Raw genomic sequence first — 17,890 nt, 5'->3', positions numbered from 1 at the left:
CAAGCACCAATTTGAAATAGAAAAAATTGAACTACAAATTATTCAACTATAATTCTATTTCTCGATAGACGCCAAATTCAATAGTGTCATATTTTATGTGTATGGTAAATTGCTCCATGGAACCGGTACTTGTGTTTTTTAATCTTTAAAATGTCAGTAAGTTGGTCACCAACAAAATGCATTAACAATGAAGTAATTGTGAAATAATACCTCCGTGCCCTCTAGACGACGTACGCCGCTCCTGATGGGCTAGCGTTTTCTGAAAAATGAGGACGGGGCTTTCTCCCCCGTTTTACCTCCAACGTGAGAATTAGTATATGGTGTTTGGAAAAGCAAAGATGGAATTCAAATAGCAAAGGTTTTTTCAGAGAGATTCGTGTTTCGCCTCAAGTGTATTTATAGGTGATTGGAGCCGCATGATTGCTGGGCAGTTATGGCGCAACGTGTATCACGTAGCCTTTCCACCACCCCACATTCTGAGTGGGGGGTCTTCAACTACCCATCGGTCTTCAGCTACCTGTCGATTAGTTGTACTCGTGACAGCCGTTATGTGAATCTCATCAATTCGTTGATGATTTTATGGCTAAGTGTTGGATTGGCCGCGTAGGTAATCTTATAGGAGTTAACGGCTCAGCATAATCGTAGAATACTCACGGGAGTCGACGGCCCAGCACAATTGTAGATTGTCTTATTTTTGTTAGTCATTATAGGCGGTTGTCAACAATATCCAATATCAAACAGCTTCATTGATAAACACCCTCCAAATTCATATAGAGAAAAAACTTAACTTCAGAGTCGGCCTAAGCTTTAGGTGGATATGGCAATTGCCTAAGTTCTTGATTTGTTGAAGTTTCCTAATTTTGAAATTTACGTAATTTTACCTAAATTTTTTTTATCGGTAACTAAAAACATAAATAGTTTACAAATTTAATTTATCAAAAACAAACTCTTCAATCAATATATCAAGTAAACATAAAAAATTTCTAATAAAAGTCGAAAGAATAATTTATAAGTCGTAATATTTTAAGGAAAAAAAAATTAACTTAGTATCTTATAAAAAGAAATTATATAAAGAATAAAATTTCGTGGGTGACATCAAAAGAAGCTCAATCGATAATTTTTCCTCATTCATGTATCTATCATACACATGTACAATGCAGTTCTACTTGCCCCCATAATTTTAGGCACAGAGAGTATTTTTCAACATCCTTATTTCGTTCCTTTCTTATCCTTTCTACAACGTCATTATTTAGGGGGATTTTTCTATTTGGCCTAATTTTATATCCTTTTAATTTATCCATAGAAAAGTCTATATTGCCCTTAATGAAATAATTCTTCTTATATTGCACAATATATCTCAATCTTTTTGTTCTAATAATTCTTTTATCTGATTTTTGAATTATTGTGTATTTTCTATAGTATATATCATTGGTCTAACTCTTATTTTAACATTTTCTATTAACTCTATTTTGGCCTTAGGGTGATGTGGTTTCCAAAATAATAATGGATTTTCTCCATAAACTTTTTCTAATTGTTCAATAATTTTTTCTATTCCCATTTCTAGAACTTTTTTATACAATATTCTTTTATTTTTTATTTCATTAAATATGATTGGTTTTTCTCCCATTTATCAGCACACTGGGTTGGTTGAACTCTATAAGATTTAAATTCTCTTGAAATTTTTAATAAGTGTGAGTAAGGTGTTTATAACATTATCAAATAATTGTTTTGTTTATAATATTGAAATTGTTGTATAAAGTCATTTCCTAACAATATATCACACTCTAATTTATCATATTTATATATTTTATTTATTGTAACTTGTTTACTTCGAAGAATTATATTAGCTTTATCAGTACTATTAATTATTTAAGTACTTTCTCTTGTGACTCCAGTTATTTTTATATTATTATTACTATTCCATGATTTTATCAAAAAACTTTTAAATATTGTTATATCACTTCCTGTGTCTATTAAAGTACAAGTTGTTATATTCTACTAACTTTTCTATATCTCGTTTATCTGATTTTTGTACGTTTCTTTTTATTAATGTTTTTGTATCATTACTTATTCATTCCCACCAATTTCTAACATCTCCTTCAAAAGATGCTATTAAAAAATATATTATTCTTTCAGTATTTTCTCATGTGTCATCTTTATTATATAAAAAGAATAATATCATTGAATCTGCCAAATTAATAAGGCTTTTTTAGTATATATTTTACAATTTAAATCTAATTTTGTTCCTCTATGGTTAATACGTTTGTCGTAATTATCATTTAATTCAAACATGTCTATATATTTATTTCTTTTAGGTGGTTGTCTATTTCTTATTTTATTATAAAATTGTCTATATGGTTTATTATATATAAGTGCATAATTTTCATCTAATTCCTGCAATTCTTGTTTAGAGGCTCCTATTGAATTAGGTTATCCTCCCGTATTCATTAAAACTTGACATTCACTTATATCACTTAAACTTAATTGATCAAAATTTTCTATAAGTAAATCTAATTCTTCATTCATCTTTATTTTTTTAATTTTCTTCTATTTTTAATTTTCATAACATTTTTCCCTAGATTCTTTTTCTTCTAATATTTTAGGTAATATATTCTTTCTACATTCATCATCCATACTTCCTGTTTCTATTGCTATATTTTCTTTTTCAATATGTTTCTTTCATATTCGGGTCATTTCTTTTTCTATAATTTTTTTATCTATTTTCTTTTCTTTATTTTTATTATTATTTTTTTAATTCTCTAATTTTAATTTTTAATATATTTATATCATTTATTGTTTCTTTTACTTTACTTCTTAAATTTTGAACATAATTTATCAACATTTTTATTAATGATTTTAATACTTCCATATATTTACTTATTGACATCTTAATTTTTTTTTTAATCATCTTTCTAATATATAAGTTAATTTACATCTTTTATCTTCTTTTTCATCTATTATTTTTTCAAATCTTCTATTAACTATATCTGTATTTACTAACTCTTCTCTTACTATCTTAAAGTAATTACTTTGTAGTCTTAATTTTTCACATTTTTATTTTATTAACTGTTTTTCTTTTACTTTTATTCCATCTGGTATTAATGTTATATCTTGTATTTTTCCTTGTATCTTATTAATATTTGCGAGTAATCTATTCAATTTTAAATTTGTATTATCATTTACACTCATACTTTTCTTTATAATATATATTAATTTCTTCATCTTCATATATATATCTTTTATTGATCCTATTATTAATTTTTCTAATATTTGTTCTTTTATTTTTTTAGGTAATTCTTTAACTATTTTTAATGTCATTATCTTTAAGTTATTATGAATAGGTTCTAAAAATATATAACTTCTTTTTTCTTCTTCTAAATGTCAATAATTATTTATTTTACTTATTTTAATTTTCATGATCTCTATGGCTCTAATACCAATTAATTTGCGGGGTGCTACTTCGAGCGAACAAAAAAATAAAAATAAAATAAAAGCATGTTTGGTACAGCTTAAAACCCAATTAAAATAAATTTTTGACCGTTATTTCACTATTTCAACCGTCATTTTTGAATTCTTCTCTCATAAGTAAGAATCACTTTATCTCTAACGATCAAAAAATCAATTAACAAAATCCTTACCAAACAAGCACTAAATCAAATAAATCTAGATAAGCAATCTATCTAAATTCAAGAAATGATTAATTTTAAAGACTAGAATGGAAGATTTGTATGCAATATTTATAAGGAGGGGGTATTTTAGGTACTTTAATTGGTTGAAATGGCAAAATAGCCTCTTTATTTTGGTCATTTTCATATATTTCTCCATTATTTATTAGTTTGTTGAGAAGAAGGTGTGAAAAAAAGGGTTCGCATGGTACGATCACCCCAGGAAACGAGTTGATTATTCAGGTTCACTCATTGTCATGGGTCCTTCACTTTCATTACATCGATGGCGGAGAAATAAATTCATCATTCCACTCCAATCGATTAAAAAAATGTGAGAATGAACTAATGCCCCCAATTCAATACTAAACAAGTCCAAACTAAGTGAATATTTGTATAAGAAACTCCTCGAATTTGTTTACCATTTCCATAAAGGATATAGTTGACAACTCGAAGTTGCACATTATGTCTTTCCTGCAACAGATCCAAGGGAAAAATATCCCGAAAAGTTAGTGCTGGACTAACAGAAAATCAAAGTTTATCATAAGCTAATTCAACATTTTGTTTGTTCGGGTTTGATTGTGTCATAGCTTTATAATTCGGACAAGTTTTCGAAAAATTTTAAACGGAACGTCAAAGTTTAATTTGTTCAAAATTGAACATGAAACTGGTCACTCGTTTGTAATATTATCATTGAAGAACAATCTGTATTCATTTTTACGGGAACAAAAAGTTCTACCTCACATTTTTCATACTTTAATTTTCAATTTTCCCAGCAACAAGAACATAATGAACATTGACAAAAAGGCCAAAAATAAAAGAAAACTTCATACTCCAAAGGGACAGTAACAAGAGTTGAAAAAACCAAAACACAGCAATGGCCTCGTTTTCTTTTCTGAAACGGTCTTTATTAGTATAACTCGACACCCAGCATCGAACAACATGAATAACATCTTTCCCGTTTTTCTTCGACCTCCTTCAGATACATGGTATTTGTCATCCGAGCAGGCCCAAACTAAGAAGAATTCTTCAGAACCCATGCAACCAGAGTTGAAATACCAAAACCGGTTGCAGTTTTCTTCTTGTCATTGCGAACAGGGCCAGACATATCAATGTGCATCCACTGGACCTTCTCATCAACAAACTGCATATAAACAGTTACAAGTCAGATGCCATTACCGAGACAGACTATGATACAGGTTATAATCTCCAATACATTCTTTCGTTTCTCCTTTTCATTAGTCTGAAGCTCATTTGGGTTTCACTGTGTTAGGCACCCCACCTAATGCATTGTAAGGTGGACGGAGAACTTCTAAAACATCTTTGGCACGACAAGATTTAAATTTTTTTTCCCTCCTTGATAGTGTTTAGAATTTTATAGTCTACAGTACCAAACAAGTCATAGGAAAACAGCTTTTATAGAGGTTGGAAGAGGGATAACTTTCGAATATAACACGTGAATCTAATAATTTTTCCTAAGAAAATCGGGAGAACGATGAAAGGAAAATATCTGTTGTCATGAACGGCAGAGGTCATTAGTAGTAAACTAGGGGGAAGAGAAAAATGTAGTTTAAGGAAAGAAGGGAAGAGATTCTACGCAATCATATCTAGGCCTTTAGAAAGAACTCAAAATTACTGATCCATAAAAAAAATAAAAATAAAAAAAATGCCCTTATTCCCACAAACAGATCCAGTCAAGATGGAGTGGGAGCAATTCTTTCACCATTTGGAGTGTTAGTTTGCCGACTAATTTATCACCTCTCTCAATTCAAATTTGACACAAATGCCTCCAAGTGAGCGACAGTCACTTGCAACAATGAAGTAACCTATGCCCAGACACGAACTAAACTCCCACAACGACCCATGTATCTCCAATTTGTGAGTTTAGCCAATACAAAGATACACGGTAGCACCCAATTTTTCCATATTCAAATAGGTGATTTCCTCTGACAAAAGGAACATTTTCTTTTTTATTTTTTGCTGTGAGAAAAAAGCCCCAAGGGTCAAAATTTGAAGTCCCTTTCCAAATTGCCGATTTTCTAGATTTGTAATCAACCTACTTGCTATTAGAACCATTCCAAACTATAAATTAGGCCATTAGATTTACAACTATTCCGCACTTCTCAAAATGGTTAAGTAAAAAGCTGATTCAGTAGACACCAAATGCACACAAGGTAAAACAAACTTAATAATGCCAAAATGCTGATTCAACAAGAAAGAAAGGGTTGTGGGGGGTGGGGGGAGCTATACCTGCTTCAAGAAAAGAGCTGCAGTGATGGAGCCACCTTGGTGACTACCGGTGTTAACCATATCAGCCACTCCAGATTTCATGAACTCCCAGTAACTTTCTTCCAGGGGCATCCTCCAAAGTTTTTCACCACTTACCTCTGAGGCTGCAAGTACCTCATTTGCCAGGTCATCACTGGGGGTAAAACACCTGATTTTGTATATCAAGAATAAATCAGTTCAAGGATCTTCACAAGGAATTTCCATGCTCAGACCACTTTGAGAATTCCAAATTATGAAAAAAGCCAGAAACTATTGGACCGGAGGATGTTCTCAAATAATAGGACAAAACAAAGATTTATAAATCACATACCAGCAATAGAGGGTCCGAGAGCAACAACACAAGCCCGAGTCAATGTGGCTAAATCAACAATCTGCAAAAGATTAAAAGGACATTACATATCAAAACAGAAAGTGAACCCTAAAAAAGTGGCCCGACTTATTCGAAAATAGTGAACAATTGACAGGTTTTTAATTCGTGTATCATCTATCTCGTGCCTTTTAGGTTCTCATTCCCGATATCAAAATATATGTACAACTGATAAAAGAATAAAACCCATAAAAATGGAGCTTCCCAAAAATAGAGATGTAGAGAAAAGGCACTAACTGTACCTTCTCCGCTCCTTGATTGCAAGCATATACCAAAGCATCTGCAAGTGTAAGTCTTCCTTCAGCATCAGTATTGTTTACCTGAAGAATGATCAATGCCAAAAAATTGGGAATAGTAACTTAACATGTGAGATAAACTCATCAATATAAAACAAGGAACGTCGAGATAGACCATGTGATGCAGGACGAATTAAAAAATAGAAAGAAGAAGCAAGAAAAAGGGGAAAACCAGAGATAATGGGAGGAGAAACCGGAGAAGAATCAAAAATTCATGGGGGGGGGGGGGGGGGGGGGGAAGAGGAAGGAGAAGCCATAGGCAACAAACCACCAAAATATTCTTCAATTCATCAAAACCCCTGAAATTACATCGCCATTAGGTTTAAATAGTAAAGACTAAAACCCTAAATAGAATGGACTTGGGCCAACACAAGCCCAATTACATAAATAAAATCTAAAACATAAATAAAGTCCAACTAAAATTAAATAAAAAGTAGATGTCCTCATCAACTCTCCCAGGGTGGGAGAAAAACTCGACCATGTCGAGTTGATAAATAGTATAGGCTACAGTCAATCTGATACTTCAAATGCGTTAAGTCAAGCCACGGGGGACGATCTTTCTGACGAACCAAGTAACAAAATTTCATGATTGATAGTGCTGAAAACTGTAGCTTATTCCCAAGAATATGATCTGACCAAGGGGGGCGATCTTTCATTTTAACCAAGTACTGATACTGGACTCCAAATAACCAATACTCATGCATCTCATCTTCAAGATTTTCACATGATTGTATATAATAAGGAGCATAAGAAGCACGTCGATCTACCCAACAAACAAGGACGTACTGAATTTTGCCATCATTAGTCAATACAACACGCTCATCTAAAATAACATCAATTTTATCTTTGTGTGCTGTGATAGATGGTATTAAAGCAGAAATATCAACATAGTCAAGTTGGGGTCCATAAAGCTAAGTAGAAATAGATCATCAAAGGAAGTAACACGGTGTTTGTAAGTAACGAAATCCTCAATATTTAAAGTAGAGTGGTAGTCGAAATGTGATGAAAGGGCAATGACATGTGCATTTGAACCAACATGCTTTAAAATTTTTAAAGGACCAGCACTACAAGCTTGCAATATAACATAATCCCCAATATTAAATTCAAAATATCGTTTATGCGAATCAGCTTGAAGTTTATATAATGCATTACTTGCGTCATGTTTTTTATTGATCTCAATATGCAAGTCATGAAGATGACGTACAAATGCCTTAGCTGACATAGACATGCTAGTATGTGGAGACATTGGAATAAGGTCTAAAGGTTTCCTAGAATTATAACCATGAATAACTTCGATAGAACTCGTACCGATAAATCGATGCACAAAATTGTTATATGCAATTTGAATTGTTGGGAGGATCAAATCCCAATTCTCAAGATTTTCCTTGAAAAGGACATGATTACGCAAATCATCCGTACCTTTGGGTTGGCAAAGAGTATGACACACAACATTTAACTGAGGGGTATCGGGAACAAGGGGTACAACCCCTAGATTCATAGGAAAAGTCCTGATACTGCATAAGTAAGTGTCCTCAATATCATTCAAGTCATCACATTCTTCAAATTTAGGTTCATAAATTTGATCTTTTAACGACTCTTCTATTATATCCTTTCATTCTTCTATGATTGAGGCTCGGTTAGGACATTTGAAAGAGATGTGGCCAAAGTCCTTACATCTAATGCATAGCAGGTGAGAAGTCCTTGGAGTTTCAAAAATTTTACCCTTATTTTTCAAAATTTGAGGAACATTAGACGGGGGAGGTTCTATGATAGACTCATGTTGAGGTGGCGCTAATGACATGGGAGAACGATGGTGGTCGCGCTTTTCATATGGAGTGCTAATAAGTAACTCGTAGTCCCGAACTGAAGAGTAAGCGTGATCAAGAGTAGTGACGCCTCGAAAGAAATGCTCACGCCTAAGTTCATCTCTTAGACATTGTATAAACCTACTCAAAGTCAGGGCCTCATCCTCAACATCATCACATTTCACTCGAAATTCCTCAAATTGAGCAATGTACTCAGTTACTAGCCGATTCCCTTGTGTAAGGGTGTTCCATTGGGTAAAAATTCCATGATCTAAGCAACCATCGAAAGTAGGGATATCTAAGTCAATGTCTCTAAAGAAACGCTCCTTACCACGAGGAAGAGAATGAGTATCATGATGATCATGGCTTTGTTCTCGCTCACGAACCTGATCCCTATTCCTACGATCGCGTCGAAAATATTCTTGATCACTTTGTCCATGATGATAATGTCTATTATGAGACGCTTCAGAATTAGTGTCAGTCAAACGAGGGGTTCGCTTAAAATTGCTCAACTTAGCAGCTAGGGTCTTTCTCTCCTCACGAGTAGCAGTTATATCTTATTGGACAGTCGATAGTCTAGTGGCAAGTTGCGCTAATTGTCTAGTGAGTGCGTCAAATTGGGATCGATCCATGGTCAATGTATTGGAAATAGAGACGACAAGTCGATCACTACGCAACTACATGCAATGTAATACCAGCTAAATGACATGCTATAATGAGATCAGTGAACAATACGTGCAAGCAATGGAAAATAACTTATACCAATTTTTTTTATTTAATTTTAAATATTGGGATTAATTAAATCCAAAACAAGCTAATACTGCTAGTACATGTAAAATGACAAAGCAAGGGTCAACACACTAGTCAAATTCTCCAATCAATTTAAGTGGGGGACAGTGGAAGTCAATTCGGTCACCGGTGTCACTTCGATTAATGGTTTCGATCAAGTGGGGTTTAAGGCTAAAATTATCACGATAACAGCAGCACAGGATTTTAATTGATGCAATTTTAAAAATGAAGCAGTGGTATAAACCAATACTAAATAGAGATCAAGTACTCTTTATTGTTTAGTTTTGATTATTTGTATGCCGATTGATCTGAATTGCCGACTTATGAGCCCCAACTATGCTTCTGTTCTTCCCTTTGTATCCAATGATTTTAGCCCCTGTTGACTGTAACTTGTGCTGGTTCTGGTGTGGACGTAAAACTGAGTGTGGTGACTATGACTTTTAGATTGTTGAGATGGACGAGGAAATATATGAGTGTGGTAATTGTGGTGGAAGTCTATGATCTTGGGTTGGTGGTGGCGGCCTATGGCGATGAAGCGGTAATGCTCTGGATGCTGGGTACAATAGATAATAAAGTGGTGGCGTGATGGTGATTAGAGGCGGCAGCAGCGGCAAGAGAGTGGTTGTGAGAGAGGAATTGGGTGAAACTGTGGGGTATTTGATATTAATGAATTGGTTATAATCAGACTTCGAAAAAAAAAAAAAACTGAAATTGGGCTTGAACAGTAACCCCGAACAGTAATTTTTTTTTTTTTTTTTTTTTGGGAACAACTATGAAGAAGCTGAAAAAATAATAACTCGGCTGCTCACATTAAAAGTTTATTTGTTTGTGCTGTTCCATAAGTTCTTGGGAAAGAAATAGGAAGAGATTTTTGGATTGGATATGAGAGATTACCAAAGTTTAGGCTCTAATACCAAATTTGATGTAGGACGAATTAAAAAATAGAAAGAAGAAGTAAGAAAGAGGGGAGAACCAGAGAGAATGGGGGGAGAAACCGGAGAAGAATCAGAAATTCATGGGGGAGAGGGGGAGGGAGAGGAAGGAGAAGTCATGGGCAAAAAACCACCAAAATATTTTTCAATTCATCAAAACCCCTGAAATTACATCGCAATTATGTTTAAATAGTAAAGACTAAAACCCTAAGTAGAATGGACTTGGGCCAACACAAGCCCAATTACATAAATAAAATCTAAAAAATAAATAAAGTTCAACTAAAAATTAAATAAAAAGTAGATGCCCTCATCACCAAGCTTCTGAAAATGGGTGATTAAGTATATCTTGAACTTAAGTGGGTCCATAAATTTAAGGTCGTTGTTCGAAAATACGGGAAAAGCTTCCTTTAAATGAAAGGTGAGAACCTAATGGGACACCCTTTTGAGGAAACTGCCACAGTTATTCTGGGATGGAGTGATAGTGAAACATATTTGCGAGAGAAAAGTTTTCTTTTAAACTTGTGTCTGAGTAAGGTTAAACGAGCATCCAGTGTCATGCCAATTGACATTGTTAATACAATGTAACCAAAGACCCAAAGAACCATATGGAAGACTATAAAAAGCATATTGGCTAAGCTTGAGAAAAGAAAGTAAAAGTAACATTTAGCCTCTAAAAATGTTTGAACAACCACCTTTTTCTTACTTATAAATTAACTCTTACCATCAGTGACAAAAAATTACTTATATCCAACTTACACCAATAAAAAGAATTATTAATTTTGAAATCTATCCACTTAGTGAACTTTTAAAGAATATCCAAGTGTGCTCTAAATGATCAGAATAAAAACCAAGCCATGTACAACAATAAAGCAAACTGCTGTCTGGTATGTCATTCTGCAGTTAATTTTAGTTACATCGTCAAACTATTATGGAAGACAGGTTATAAAAGAACCTAACAATGCAATCTGGAAAATCAATAGTAACAAAACAAGCTCAGGTTGAATCCTCAAAATTTATTAAATACAGGTGCTAGCACAAAATTCATTAAATTTTCGAACTTGAGATATCCATAGAGAAATCTTCTTTCTAGTATATTTTTTATTGATAAAATGTGGTAAAAATATTCTCTGTCATAGTGTTATCATGCACAATGAACTCATTCATAAGTATTTGAACACCAGAAATTTAAAAGATTTATTGAACATATGCCAACAATTGTGTCACTAAAAGCGTTATATGAGCAATTAAATATGTTCATAAGAATGAAATTAATTGTAAGGACAATTATAAATGGAGTAAAGAGATCCTAAATTTCTATCTTTTGTCCATTCTACTCAGTGAAATTTTCATGAAGAGGAGGAATTATAAATGATAAATACAGCAGAAAAGGAAAGGGGCATGCTTTAAATAAGATGTAAGAGCATAGAAATTTATATGCAAAGTAGACATTGACTAAGTAACATGTAAGATCTCCTGCCAGATGACAATGTGGCACAACAATATGAAACTGAATGTTAGAACTTCAAATTCTATCTGCATAATGAAATCAAATCCAGATTCATTGTGTAGATAAATCTATTTCAGATGCGAGGATTAAAATTTTTTTGGCCAAAAACATACTGTGGAGAAAGATTTCGTGATTATTATTTTTGAGGGATCAATAGAAAGAATGTTCGAAAGAAAATATGCAGAAAATCCAGACCTTCATAACAAAACCAAATCCAGACTCAATACAGATACATCTAATACAAATTGTGAGAATAAAAATTGAGTAGAATAATAAATTGAAGAGAAAAATTATGCAAAAAGGTTTAACCTTTGCAATGAGAGCATGAACATTTAAAAGTATAAATTCACAAAATTAACAAAGAATTAAAGAGCCAGGATTATCCTATAGAAAAATGAAGAAATTACCTCAATTGTCTTTCCATTTGATGCAGTAACAATATCGCCAGGCCTCATGCCTGTTCCACTTATCATATTCTCACAAGCTGCAACAATGAAATGAACCTGCATAAATATCATTTGTTATCAGGTTTTTCAATCAATCTCTAAATGACTTAACTAAAATATGATTTATAGATATTTTCAATTAAAATGAAAGATAAATAAGGAGGAGACTGTTAACATGAAAATGAATCAAGTCCACAAAAACAGCATGTAGTCCTTGAAATGGTAACAAGGAAAAGAAATGAGTCACCTCTACTCCAGCTGGCTTGATTTGACCAAGAGCCTTTGCTGCACCCAACACGGCTGCTGAACCTGCCATGTCAAATTTCATGTGCTCAATGAGGCAACCTGGTCCTGTCTTGATATTGTAGCCACCACTGGAACATATAAGAAGAAAATTGAATATTTTGCACTACTGAGGAGCCCATGAAACACAGCAACAATATCCCATTTCAACCATATTTCTAGACAGCATCTCTTTAAAATTTAAGTATATTTTGGAATACATATTTATTCACCTGTCAAACGTCAACCCCTTTCCAACTAAGGCCAGCTTGGTTTTGACTTCTCCACCGGGGGGCCTGTAACATAAGTGGATGAAATGCGGAGGATTAGCAGATGCTGCTGCAACACCAAGATAAGAACCCATTTTTAATTCTTCGCACTGCTCTACATCCAAGATGGTTGCAGAAAGAACATCACTGTGCTCAGAAGCAATCCTTTTGGCCTCTTCTGCTAGTACTCCTAACATATCAAGTAACCAAAATTAACAAGAAAAGGCATATTTTACTTCATGAAGAGACCGAAGAAATAGAGAAATATACAATTTAAAAGGTCATAGAAAATGAGATTCCCACCTTAATTACACAAGCAAATTTCCAAAATAATCAATCTTTGATAGGCAATGCAAAGTAATAGCAAAATGAATAGGATGATACGAAAGATTACCAACCAGGTGTGAGTACATTAGCAGGTGCATTTACTAGCTCTTTTCCATAAATTATCCCAGAACAAACATATTCTGCATTCTTGAGTTTTTTTACCATCTCAGGTCCGGTGCCAAGACCAAGAATTTCCACGGCTTTGAGAGTCCCTTTTTTTGACTCTGACTTGAATCTATTGTCATCATAAGTCCCCAATACAGATCCTTTGGCATATGGAACATTCCCCCAAAATTAATTCAATGAATTAGCAACAAACTGATGTTGCAGGTCAAATGAAAGAGAAGGAATCTAGAAAAAGTACCAGTTACTATTGCTGAAGCAACGCTTTGCTTTGATTCAGTAGTGAGCTCTGCGGAAGAAGCAAGTATGATTGCAACATTACTTGCCCGAGCAGACTTAGCTGCTGCAGCAACTGCTTCACCAAGACTGTGATAAGCAGCAGTTGCTGATGCCGCTGATCCAAGGCCAATTAGACATACTCTTTTCAAGCCAAGATTGGGAAGCCTAAGAACTGTTGACTGTCCAGCCTTTCCAGTAAAATCCTCCTCCGATGATGCTTTAGACAACGAACCACCTAATTGTGAATCTAGTTTTTGCAGGATTAAATTTTTGAACTTTGAATTCTCATCTTTGACCACGTCTGTCTCAGTTGTGCCTACTGCAAGTATGTCTCCTTTCCATTCTAACAAGTCAATCTCTTTTGCCACAAATGATATCTTCAATCATTCAATAATACATGTCAAATTAAGTGATGCAGCAATTAATCCCCAAAATACTTAACAAAGAAAGCTGTACTTGAACATAAACATCCATATGTAAATTTATGTAGGCACATGTATGCAACTACATATATAAAACAAACACTAACATGCACCATTCACTTGGTAAATGATGCATACAAATGGAACGGTTCATTCTTAAAAATATGCAAAGGGATTGAAAATTGGAATATATGAGATATAAATACCTCCAAGAAAAATGATAATAATTTTTAAAGGACAGACCGGCTAAAATATCCACTTCTTGCAGAATGTGTCTCAAAAAATTGGTGAAACATTAAAAATAATTACTCCTCATCCAATCCCCACAATCTTGATGGACATTTAGGAACCCAATGATATAAACACCACACAGAAGCTTCAATTCAAGTAAATCAATTAAGATTCAAAAACTCGAGAGTGCATTTATGAACAAAGATAAGACCATAAATCTTAGTCGGTACACTACAGGAAGCCTTTGATCTCTTCATAAATCTAGCGTGTAATGAACTCTCACGATTTTCTTAATCTTAAGCAAAACAATTACTATCAAAGCAATAGTAAAAGAATACCTTTGGGTGCTCGATTTTGTTTGGTCGTGTGAGGCCAAGTGTGGCCTTGGCAATTGAGTGAGCCATTCGTTTTGCCCTTCTGGAAGAGAAGTGTGAGACTGTAGAAGATAAAGCCCAGATGGAGCCAAACGGCAAATTCCTGAAAATCTAGGGGGTGGGAGTGGAGAAGGATAGTAACAAGAAGAAGAAGTTGGAGCTTGTAGACCTCTAATGCCGGCAATTTGTAACTTGTAACTGTTGTCTGAATTTAGCCCCGTTTGTTTCCATTATTTATAAAAAAATATGAACCTTATTCATCGTATCAAGTCATTATATTTGACTTTTTATCTTTTTTGTGATTCATAACGACTATATTTTTCATTTTATTTTTACATTAATGTGTACAAATGGAGTTTATAGAGGCAAATACAATAATAAAAAAAAAGATTGAACCCCAATTTTGAGGACGTATCGACCCCCTAAAACTCTGTAGGGTGGTAAATTATCGAGGCAAATACTCATTGCAGCGGTTAAATAATGGACCGACCCTATAATTAATCATTAACGAGGGAAAAAAGTCACGTCACTGTTTGCCATTATCTGAAAATTTTGTAATCATTTTCAATTAAATATTTTATAAGTAAATTCAAAATTTTAACTACTTTTCAATCGAATATTCTCTTAAAAGGAATTTTAACTCCTTAGGTTAATTTTATAAAGTAATTCTTTTAATTAAGGCTTTGTTTGGTAGATATTTTAATCTAAGTAAAAAATAACAATTAATTTTAATCACGCATTTTATAGAACCCACAACTTTTCAGGCACATATTTCATTAATTTTTATCAAAATTTACTAAAAATCTTATCAAATAAGAGTCAAAAGAGTTTTTTAGAGAAAATTAATTAAATATAATTTTCTCTAAAAAGTTATTTCAAAAGAGAAAACTATCTTAAAAATTAATTTTCAAACCCTAATTAAGTTACTATCATAGAAATATTTTTTCACAAAAAGCGAAAATCCTACCAAACGGATCATAACATGTGTTTTTACACTGAATTTAGATGTACTATGTGATACAATCTAGTCCACTATGTGAAGGGAAAAGTCTACTATGTGAGACAGCAATTTTGTCCACCAACATAATGCAACATTATGATAATTTGAGTCTTTTTCCCCCTTATTTTATTCATAAATTAAAATAAATGCATTGACCTGAATTCCTCTTAAGCCTCTAATACAAAATCAATTTTGATGTCTCACTATATATAAACTAGCAATTTGCAAGATTAAAAATATTATCTGATAATAATTTTTAATATTCTACATGTTTTTATCTAAATATTTATTGGTTATTCTATTTTAATATTTAAAGGGCAATAGCTCTCTGGTGAAGCTTTCTATTCAAAAATAATGGCAGCTGAGTTGGCGTTGTTTGATTCTCCATTCGATTTATTATGGTACCAATCATGATTTTCATGGATTTTGTTTCGCGTAGATAGTCACTAACAATTAAAAAATGAGTCAAACAATTGTGTAAGGAATAGACCTCTTGAAACAAAGTCCCAAAAAAAGGTTTTTATTGGCGAGGATTTACAATTGGAAATAAACAGAATGCATCTAATGGGTGCAAGCACACGAGTACTAAAAGAAGTGTTTAAATTTAAGTTAAGAAATTAAAATTACATATTCTCTATTTGAGAGTATTTGATTCCCTATTCTCTATGTCTTCTCTTCCTTTTTATATTCTCTTGATGATTTCCTCATGACAAACCGCTTGGAAACTGCTTGATTGCTTTATAACTACTCACTTTCTTTAGGGTGGCTAACTTGTCGTGAAACTGCCGTCTCTAACTGCTACCATTACTCTTTGTCATTCAACCGCCTACAAATGGGCTCCTTGAATCGTGGAATGTGATAAGATTACTCAATAACTGCTATTCTATTGTGGATAACCATAATATTTTATATTTACTAAGATCTTAGGCGATTCGAAGGTTTGGGCGAGAACGAGGTCATCGCTCTGGGTGACCGTAAGGCACTCCATTCGCTCAGATTCTGGGCGTCTTGCAAGTTTAGGTGATGATATTACTGTATTCGTGGGCTTCCACTACATTCATCAATAATCCTGTTTGGACCTTTATCATGGACTCCCCAATTAGGCTTCACTCTTTGGGCTGTTTGATTTGGACTGCACTTTTAGTGTGTCAACAATTACCCCCCAATATGGCAGAATTAATACCAATTATTAATCTTTGCCATATTCACTTTGTATTTTCCAGCAACATTTGAAATTCCCAAGAATTTCAATCATTATTTCCTTCTATAGCCATAAAAGGTGCAACGTTACAAACCCTTATAAACCCAAAAGACACGTCATTTCATCGCACCACTAAACCACGTCTCTATATTTCGCACTTCCTCCTCACTATTTTACTGTTCATCTCATTGCTTCTCTGCTATGTTCCTCAGGCAAATCTTAACAAAACTGTACTTTGCACCCAATGGCGACTTCATAAACTCAATCTGATGATTCTTTTAGTTTCGAAGATTTCCAAAAAATCCTTACTAGGCTGTATGTAAATCCAAACTTCATTGCACAAGCCAATACTGACCTCAATGAATTCTATCTGGGTCCATCATTCAATAATGCCGAAGTCGTTGGACAAGTGGCGGTGGGCCAGTTGTTCCCTTGCACTCAAGACCCTTCGTTCCTGAACTCTCTGCCATTGAGGCCAATTCGCAAAAAAGGTATTCGCACTTGGCCCAAAACTGATGTTATTTTTCGTAGATGGCATGCACGTCTTGTGAATCATGGCCCTACCAAGACAATTTTTGATTGTGCTAGGATTTCAGACTTATCAGAAATCGCTCTTCAACCCCCAATTTTCGACCCAGTGCTTTTTCTGATTGCTTTGAGTTTTTGGTCTTCTAAATATAATACCTTCATTTTCCCTCTTGGTCCCATGTCTATTACTTTAAGGGACGTTGGAGCCCTAGTAAATCTTCCGCCTTGGCGATACCATCTTTTCTGGTATCTTGATTTCCAGTGTTGGCTCGAAATTTGACAAGAAACTTATTGAGTCTTATTCAAGCATGCAAGGCTTTTATAATCATTCAAGCGCTGAACCTTCCCACACTGAGCGAGTGGCCTTTCTTCAAATTTGGCTATGTAAATATATTCTCTGCGTGCCAAGTATGAAACCTTCTATGAGCTACTTACCCATAGCGCATGAATTGACGCAAGGTAGGCCTTTGAATTTATGTTCCTTCTTTTTAGCTGCCCTTTATAGAGGCATGACTTCCCTTCAATCTCAACTGAAGAATGGTGCATCTCTCACTGGCAGTGGGCCCCTTTAGTTCACTCAATTGTGGTTGAGAGCATATTTTCCACCAGTTGGTGCTCCATCCATTTTCCTTCGTTCTGCTAGTTGTTACGGGCTAGCCATTGACCCATTGAAACCTGTAAATATGTCCAGTAGGGACATTTTTTCATTCTTTCATACCTTAAATTCGATTCATTCCTTCTTTCCTTTTCCTGCTCACTTG

The 17,890-nt window shown here is 33.9% G+C and overlaps 1 protein-coding gene across 2 annotated transcripts; it reads right to left on the bottom strand.

The window, feature by feature from the left end:
* Positions 1–4,355: 4,355 nt before the first annotated feature.
* Positions 4,356–14,616, bottom strand: LOC111389176 (leucine aminopeptidase 2, chloroplastic-like). 2 transcript variants are annotated; one of them, XR_002701685.1, is made up of 10 exons: positions 14,365–14,616; positions 13,336–13,750; positions 13,043–13,237; positions 12,609–12,834; positions 12,341–12,467; positions 12,055–12,150; positions 6,561–6,638; positions 6,262–6,322; positions 5,913–6,099; positions 4,356–4,806 (listed from the first exon to the last, which is right to left on the bottom strand). XR_002701685.1 is itself a non-coding variant. In XM_023014068.1 (10 exons), exons 1-10 carry the CDS (start codon positions 14,428–14,430, stop codon positions 4,678–4,680), a joined length of 1,584 nt encoding a protein of 527 aa, XP_022869836.1. In that variant the 5' UTR covers positions 14,431–14,509; the 3' UTR covers positions 4,356–4,677. The 2 variants fall into 2 exon arrangements, 1 of the variants encoding a protein (XP_022869836.1); XM_023014068.1 differs by having other exon boundaries at positions 6,258–6,322; positions 14,365–14,509.
* Positions 14,617–17,890: the final 3,274 nt, after the last annotated feature.

The sequence above is a fragment of the Olea europaea genome, unplaced genomic scaffold, assembly GCF_002742605.1.
Source record: "Olea europaea var. sylvestris unplaced genomic scaffold, O_europaea_v1 scaffold568, whole genome shotgun sequence".
Lineage (NCBI taxonomy): Eukaryota > Viridiplantae > Streptophyta > Magnoliopsida > Lamiales > Oleaceae > Olea > Olea europaea.
Note: the sequence above shows the minus strand (reverse complement) of the source record. Positions and strands in the feature narration are given on the sequence as shown.